At 36.8% G+C, this 8,455-nt stretch overlaps 1 protein-coding gene across 1 annotated transcript in view; it reads left to right on the top strand.

The window, feature by feature from the left end:
• Positions 1-4,422, top strand: part of arl3b (ADP ribosylation factor like GTPase 3b) — an 8,305-nt gene extending 3,883 nt beyond the window's left edge. The window contains exons 2-6 of the mRNA XM_015059380.1: positions 1,288-1,431; positions 1,512-1,628; positions 1,732-1,782; positions 2,484-2,669; positions 3,797-4,422. Coding sequence (XP_014914866.1) covers positions 1,288-1,431; positions 1,512-1,628; positions 1,732-1,782; positions 2,484-2,669; positions 3,797-3,844 — 546 coding nt within the window. The 3' untranslated portion in view covers positions 3,845-4,422. The remainder of the gene's footprint in view (positions 1-1,287; positions 1,432-1,511; positions 1,629-1,731; positions 1,783-2,483; positions 2,670-3,796) is intronic.
• The last annotated feature ends 4,033 nt before the right edge of the window (positions 4,423-8,455 follow it).

Consider the following 8,455-nt stretch of genomic DNA (forward strand, 5'->3'; position numbering starts at 1 on the left):
AAAAAAAAAAGAGTGAAGGGAAAAAAAAAAAAACACCCCCCCTCCCCCCGGGCAAAAAGGGGTTTTAAAAAAAAAAAAAAAAAAAAAAAAAAAACTGAGTCCAGTGCAGAACATTTAAACCGATTCAAAAATACTTCTTTTTTTTTTTATCCTAGAGGAAAATTAAATGTTGTAACTCATATTATCCAAGACTCTTAAAACAATGTGGATGGTGATGCTGTGGGCTGGAAGGATCTGGTAGCAGTCAGGCTTGCAACGAATCTGAAGAGGCCTCTGACTTGAGGCTCATTACTGACATACAAGCAGCTCAATATCTGGGCAGCAGAGATGATATTCCACGGTAGCATGCCTTGGATGACGCCTTTAGTTGTTGGCAAGAACTGCTAATCCACTTCATTTGCTTTTGCCGCTCCTCTTTAAACTTCTTTCTATCTGTATGGTTAGAAACCCATGATGATCGATGGCAGAGATGCATCCTTTCAGCCTCCATTTGTTACTAGGGTTTATAGTTCAGGTATTATTTGAGCTTTTGAAATGTTAATCAGCTGCTCCCAATTGTAAAAACAATGTATTGGTGCCACGGTTACGTGTCATAACGACTGTCCAAAAGAAAAAAGGTACGAGTAAAAATCCTGCCAGATGCAGAGCATCCAAAAATTAAGAGTATTTGTTCACAAAACTTATCAAATAATAATAATAATAAGCTTCATCTCATGCAGGTTTGTTTTCTGGTATATTTGTCTCTCTTATATTTTCAAGATGAATTTAAGTTTAACAGAAATCGTAATAATTATAATTTTGTTAGGTGACCATTTTCAGGTATCTATAAGGTGTGGATAATATTATGGAAACATAATATACGGTAATATGATAATATGACTTGCAGTAAATAAACAAAATGATTTTGAAGTGTTTCACAGCAAACATGAACTCCAGATAATGAATAGTCTGTCTATCTACTGGGAAAAATAAAATAAGATGTGATATTTCCATTTCATCCACAGGGTTTTTATTGGCTAAGTCTCTTTACTTTCAAAAACTTTTCAAATATATTACAAGCATATAGTAATTTAAAGTGATATCTGTCAAGTTTTCATCAAACACATCCATTTTCTTTTTGTTCATTTGTTTGTCTACTCGTGGCAATGCTTCATTTCTGTCACGTTGTTACTTTAAACCAACAATTATGGATTTGTGAGTAAATTTGTTGCATATTCTGTAATTTTCCCTGCTATTATAATCTCTCTTTTCCCTTGGAACAATGAACCTTGCCACTGTTTGCTGCAGGGATTGCTGTCCATCCTTCGTAAGCTAAAAAGCACTCCAGACCAGGAGGTTCGGATACTGCTGCTGGGTCTCGACAACGGGGGGAAGACCACGCTTCTCAAACAGCTGGCTTCAGAGGACATCAGCCACATCACCCCCACACAGGTAGCAAAGCGCCAAAGACTCCTCCGCTCCCTGCTTCCAGCGCGGCTTGGCAGCAGCTCTGTGCTTTGTGCTCTCTGCAGGGATTCAACATTAAGAGTGTACAGTCTCAGGGGTTTAAGCTGAACGTTTGGGACATCGGAGGCCAGCGGAAGATCAGGCCGTACTGGAGGAACTACTTTGAAAACACAGATGTGCTGGTAATGGGAGCTCCCCTCCCCCCCGGGCTGGGAGCTTATATTGTAGTTGTTGAATTAAATAAAGATGTTTGCGTTGATGACTGAACGGTTTTCCTCTTTTCAGATTTACGTTATTGACAGTGCTGACAGAAAGAGGTTTGAGGAAACAGGGCAGGTATGTGCAATAAGCAGATTCATTTCTATACTTTTAACATATTTTTGTAAAATTAAATGAAATTCAAATTTTAACAACTAAAAAGTATATTTTCTCTTTTTTTTAAACCTTTCTGGTAATACCAAAAAAATTAGCCACTAATTGACTCCTGCAATAGCTAATCAATAATTTGTAATTTTATTGTTTTATACAGGAAATAATAACCTGCTCTTATTTATTTTTGCAATTTGTGTTTAAGTATGCTGAGGTAAAACATATTTAGGTTTAGTTTGATACCTGGTATTATCATGAATTATTGGTGCCCTTTATGTTCCTGAGCACTCTGAAATGTTGTTTCTGTCACAAAAGAAAAACAAATAACTACCCATTTTGATAAGATGCTGTTTTAATTTTGGCTGTGCTTGTTTATTTATCGAGAAACACCAAAATAAGTGTAAAATTATTCCCAAATAATCCAATACATTAAGAACATTTCAATAAGAAAAATTCTGCTTTGATTCATTTTTGATCCCTTTCATTGAAAGACACATTAATTTGAACGGATCATGATTTTTTTAAGTTAAATTTTGCGTTAATGTGTAAAAACAGATTCACTACAGGCTCTGTTTTTTTGTTGGCTTTAACCAGCAGACAGCTGGATTCCCTCTGTTTTCCTGGCTTCATCCGTGTGTCTGATGGACAGATGTGTGTGTTTGTTGCAGGAGCTGGCGGAGCTGTTGGACGAGGAGAAGCTGAGCGGCGTTCCTGTGCTGATCTTTGCAAACAAGCAGGACCTGCTGACGGCGGCTCCAGCCTCGGAGATCGCAGAGGGACTCAACCTGCACACCATCCGCGATCGGATGTGGCAGATCCAGTCCTGCTCCGCTCTCACTGGAGAGGGGATTCAGGTGAGCAGGAAGCCCAGCGTCTGGCTCGTCACAAACATTAAACAGTATTCAATGAATTAGAAAGTTAATTCATGTCAGCAGTTCACAAAATGGGTCACAGCATGTAAATCCCAATTTTTTTTTTTTTTTTTTAGAAAATAAGAATATTAAACAGTACCACTATTTTTTTTTTTAAAGTACAGCGATGTTGGTCTAGTGAAAGTGATTGTACAGTAGATTCACTCAGCACTTGGTCAGGGCTCCTTTTGCATGAATTACTGGATCAGTGAGGCTGGAGGCAATCAGCCTGAGGCGTTCAAATTCAAAAATGCTTTACTGAACCTAAAGGGAAATTAAATGTTGTAACTCATATGAATTCAAATTCTTCAAAGAGTTATTGTAAATCGTGAAGGGTCTCTTGTAGCAGTCTGTATTACAGCGAATTTGAAGAAGCCTCTGACTGAAGACACTCTGGTTTCCCAAGACTATCTCATGCAGAGGATGGTCAGGTTGTCGTTGTTGTACATCGTGTTGAGTTTAAGCATTTAATTTGAACACAATTTGTTTGGATAGTTGTAAGGAAAATTTATTATTCCTAATTTCTCAAAAGGCGACTTATTGATCTGTGTAACTGAAGTAAATGTTGGTTTATATTTTATACATTTAATAACGTAAATGAAATTGGGAGATTTTTTTCTTAAGGTAGAGTTTTGTTCTCAAACCAGTCAGGTGTAAAGGGTGTGTAAGAGACATTTTAAAACATAAAATGTTGTTGTTCTAGCACAAGACATTATTTATAACAATAATAAATTGTATTATGTAACTGTCTTTTTTTTTTTTTTTAGGTCATTTGTATTGTTTTTATCTCCAACGTGTGGTGCTTGGAAAGTTTGAAAAGCCCTTGAATTTTAAGTGCCTGAACCCTGTACCGCACTTTTTTCTTCCACTAAACTTTCCAGTAATACGTTTGCCTACATATGAACACCCAGATTATTTCGCCCCCAAACAGATGTGTGTTTCAACAAAAATAAATCACTGTGTGTGTAATGAAACGTTATGGCTGTTAATATTATATTCTTTTAGATTCACTTGTATTTCGGAAGCTTTTCCGCGCTCATCAAACTGTTTCTTCTACTTCTGCTCCTCAGGAGGGCATGAATTGGGTTTGCAAAAGCGTCAACTCCAAGAAGAAATAGCATCGCTTTCACTCCTTCACGACTCAGGATGTGCAGCAGCAGCAGCAGCGTGCGAAACACACACTGACACACGCGTCACGTCCTGAGCCTCAGTACGGTGGGATTTACCTGTGAATGTACACGCACTACTAATCCGACGTGGACTTTTTCTAACTCCTCCCCCCCAAAGCATCGCTACATCGCAGATGCGTACGAATCTCCGCGCGTCGTCTGGCTTCCATGAAGAAGAGAGGCGTTGGCCTTCGAAAGGGACCAACCAGCACCACCCATGTGATTCTTACTGTCGCCTATTGGAAGCGTTTCCATTCATCTGCTGCTTCTTGCAGGATCTTCCGGCACGCCTCCATCTCATTCTGATGTATTCCTGTTTTTATTTTTATTACTTTTTTGTTTTAATCATTCCACGGCGGCTCCCAGCCCATTTCCTGCTACTGCTCTGTTTGAAGTGAGGTATATTTTTGTAACTGTTTTATTTATGGTGAAGTAGAACGAGAGAATTGCCTGGACTCTCCCCTTTAAAAATGATACTGTGTTAATATGTACAAAAAGACAAATAAATTAATGTGTGAGGAACACTACATTTTTGGATCAGTTGTATATAAACCGGCCCTTTTTTGTCATGTCGTAGAGTATTCTGCATCCTGCTGTACCGTGTAGTCTATAATGTTTGCATTTCTAACATGGCAGAGATAAATGTACTGTATGGTTTGAAACATTTCTATGTACTCCTTGGGTTAGTGAGGGAATTCACTGTTTTAGCATTTTCTTTTTATTATTCTTGAATGTAATCTGTCCGGTTTGAAAGAAAATGTACATGGCATAAAAAAGAAAAATTAAAGAGGTTTGAAAAGTTGGCTGAACAAAATGGCTGCCTAAGAATTCAACACATTCACATACAAAAGACATCTCAATAAATCACAATATCATCAAGTTAATTTCATTTGTTTGAGCTCAGGAAAACCTCAAATTGATTTTTTCCTCCCGTAATATAGAGTACTTTCATTTAAAACATTTTTCACACCACTGAATATCCACTGATTACCTGGTCTGGGCTCCTTTTGCATGAATTACTGCATCAATGCACCGTTGTATGGAAGCAATCAGCCTGCCTGATGGATGGAGGGATAATTTATGTATAAATAAAATCACATTTATCTCAACAAGGGGAAAAAGATGAGCCAATTTCAAACTCATGAAAAATCATTAACTGTATAGTAGAAGTGAGAAATACCGCAACCTGCAGGTGGGAGTTAGCTTCACATACACCCAACCATTTTGACCATTTTTGTAAAAGAAAAAGAAAAAAATGCACATTTATGCATTATGTGGGGGTCTGTTGAGTTTACCTTAAAAATGGGAGGGACTCTAGAGGACCTCGCCAATATCTATGGCGGGCCAGATTTGGCCCACGGGCCTTGACTTTGACACGTCTTCTGGACCTTCAAGTTTATTTAGATACAGAAGAAGCACATTTAATCCTTGCGCTTGAAAATGCACAGTTGTCCACCGTGATTTTCTGCTTTGAGTCCGCTGGTTGTGCCTGGAAATGATCAATAACTGAGTTTCAACGCTCTGTTTGTGAGTCTGAGCTGCGGAATAAAAGCTGCGATCTGAGATCAGATTTGATTTGTTCGGACAGGCAGACAGGTGGTGCTGTATTAAGCTGCCAGTGTGAGAGCCTTACGGCCCAGAGGCTGCACAGGACAAGCTGTACAACTCCAGTCTTCACCCGCAGATATCTGGAAACAAACACGGGCCTCGTCCACCTGGAAAGACCGCTGCTTCTCCAGAGACCACCCGCAAGCTGCAGGGATCTGCAGGGGTGAAACATCTGCTGGACGACAGTCCTGAACCTCCACCCTGTGGAGGAATGTATGTAAGGTCCACTAAAGAGCCAGCATTTGTAGCAGGATTCAGGAGACGTTTATTTTTATGATTCAGAGATTTATTTCTGTAAAAGCTCGAGTTTTCCAGACTAAACTTAGAGTTTTTTCTTCTTTTTCTTTTTTTTCTTCTTTCTTTATTTTTGGTCCCTTGTTATTATTATTATTATTATTATTATTATTATTATTATTATTATTATTATTATTATTATTATTATACATTTTAAAATATACATGACGGAAGTTTAACATGAATTTATGCCAGATATTTTTTTTTACATTGATCGGGTTTTAATTATGGAACCTAAAAATACTTGAACGAAAGAAAACAAGGATTCAACAAAGGAAGTATGGGGAAAGGAGAAGACAAGGGGCAATAATGGAAAGAAAGAAAGAAAGAAAGAAAGAAAGAAAGAAAGAAAGAAAGAAAGAAAGAAAGAAAGAAAGAAAGAAAGAAAGAAGGAAGGAAGGAAAAAATGAAGAAAAGAAAGAAGGAAAGAAACAAAAAAAACAGAGAGCGAAATAACAATAAAAGTGTTAATGGGATTAAAGGAGGTAAAGATAACACAAGGAAGAAAAAAGAATATAAGAAAAGAATAAAATCTGGAAATATACCATTTTTCCCTAATTCTTTTTTTTCTACCAAGACCTGGAAAATACATTAATATTCAATAAATTAGAAACATCCTGATGAATAAATTAGAAACATCCTTGTCTGATTAAAATCAAAACAACTGATTTTATGTTTATAAGGTATGTACCTTAAGCAGGTAACATACTTTCTGTTTTTAAATGGTCTGGTGTAATATTGTCAACATTAATGCTGTAAGTGGAAAATCATCATAACATAAATTAGTTCTTTCAAACACCCATCTCTGTGTTATTAATCTATATAGTATGTTTCACTTATTGATAAAGTGGTATGACCTCTAATATTATTTCAATATATATATTGTTTCTTTTCCAGACTTAGTGAGTCTGAGTAGAAATATGAATCTGTAAATAAACATATTTAAATATCTGTAAATTACATTCTTTTGGAGATTTTCCAGGCACTTTTGTTCCCATCCAGTTTGGGAATACCATGGGATTCTTCAGAATGAGCTAGTAAATGTCGCAGGAAACAGGGACGTCTGGATTTTATCTCCTTTACCTGTTATTACTATTAATGCCACAAGTTTTATTGAGTCAAATGTGACCAGATGTTGGGTCACACACCATGACAGTAACCTTAGGAACAGCAAAAAAAAAAGTAAACAGAAGTGAGGTGAAATACTATATTTGATGAACAAAACATTAACAACAAATTCAACTATTCTTAAATCCACTTAAATCTATTTAGAAATAGACAAGAGCATCATTTTTCCTGTCTGAAATGTCTGATTTCAAAGCCATCATGAGCAGGATTGACTTATGTGGGCTTTTTGCAGAACAGTTATTTTCAGATAATAAAATGCGGCCCTGTTGAGGACTTTTGGAGGTTTTAAATGTCTAACAGAGTGTTCTTGCTGCAGGAACAGTGCACAAAGTGTTTTACTTGGCTTTGTGTCGAATAATACCGAGGCCCTTCGAGGCTTTTAAGCAGCCTCCTCTTCTCGCCTCACAAAGATTGTCATTGTTCAGCCTTCCTCTTCGACTCACACAGACAGAAAGTACGAGTTGTTGTTGCTCCTTGTTGTCTGTGGCTTTTATCCGTCTCACATTATCATTATCATCACCCTTGGACAAAACATAAAACACTAACAGATTCACATTTAAAAAGGTTTTATAGATTTTATATAACCAGAAGTGTAGATTAAACAGTGTAGCTTACAGTTAGCTTAACATGCTACGTGGTGAAAGAGTTAGCATGACCTCATTACGAGGGCTACTTAAAAACCCCCCAACGTATTTCACCTAGAAAAGCAACAAGGCTATGCTACAAGTCTGTTTTCTAATATTACTCAGTCATTTTTAAGTTACTTTGACTGAAAATGTACAGTAATTTGAGCTTAATGGATGCTAACACCAGTTTATGTGATTAGCTAGCAACGCTAATCAGTATTCATCAGTGTATCAGTGAATTTGGAATAAAATATAGATGGAAAGATTTACTAATATCTTTATTCAATAGAGCAACAGTGAAAGCATCCCCAAAACCCAATATTCACTAACTATACAGAGTGAAGGAGTCTAAATATTAAACATACACCATAGATTTTTTATTTGTATAAGATATGAAAATTGCATCCTTTTTCCTTTTGAGTTGATTTAAATAAAATCCCCTTCCACTTTTTTTGTCAAACTTTCTCCTGACAATTAATATAAAACGCAGCTGCAAACAGATCATTCACTGCTGACATGGAGGAAAACGTGTCAATAAAATGTTTTAAATTCCGTAGATTATTTAGAACAAGTCTGTATTTGTCTTGTGAGCTCAGCTCAGGAAACGTTATCTTAGTTTCCATCTAGAGGTGGCACGTTAGGTTTGCTTGTAGATCAGTTTGTCACATGAAGCAGTTTCAAAGGTTTGCTTTTATTTATTGAAAGAGCAATAAAGAGCAAACTGGAACATAACTAGATGTCAAAGATTTCTATACATATGTATAAATATATGTTTTGGCGCATAAAGTCAAGCTTTGGTTCTCTTAGAAACGTCTGAGGTCTGAAAAGAACAGCTGTATTTTTACTGAGATCAAATTACCCACAAGAATGGACTCTGTTGACTTACTGGTTGACAACCGAAGAC

Source organism: Poecilia latipinna, unplaced genomic scaffold, assembly GCF_001443285.1.
Source record: "Poecilia latipinna isolate Pla-1442-1.1 unplaced genomic scaffold, P_latipinna-1.0 Scaffold1623, whole genome shotgun sequence".
Classification (NCBI taxonomy): domain Eukaryota; kingdom Metazoa; phylum Chordata; class Actinopteri; order Cyprinodontiformes; family Poeciliidae; genus Poecilia; species Poecilia latipinna.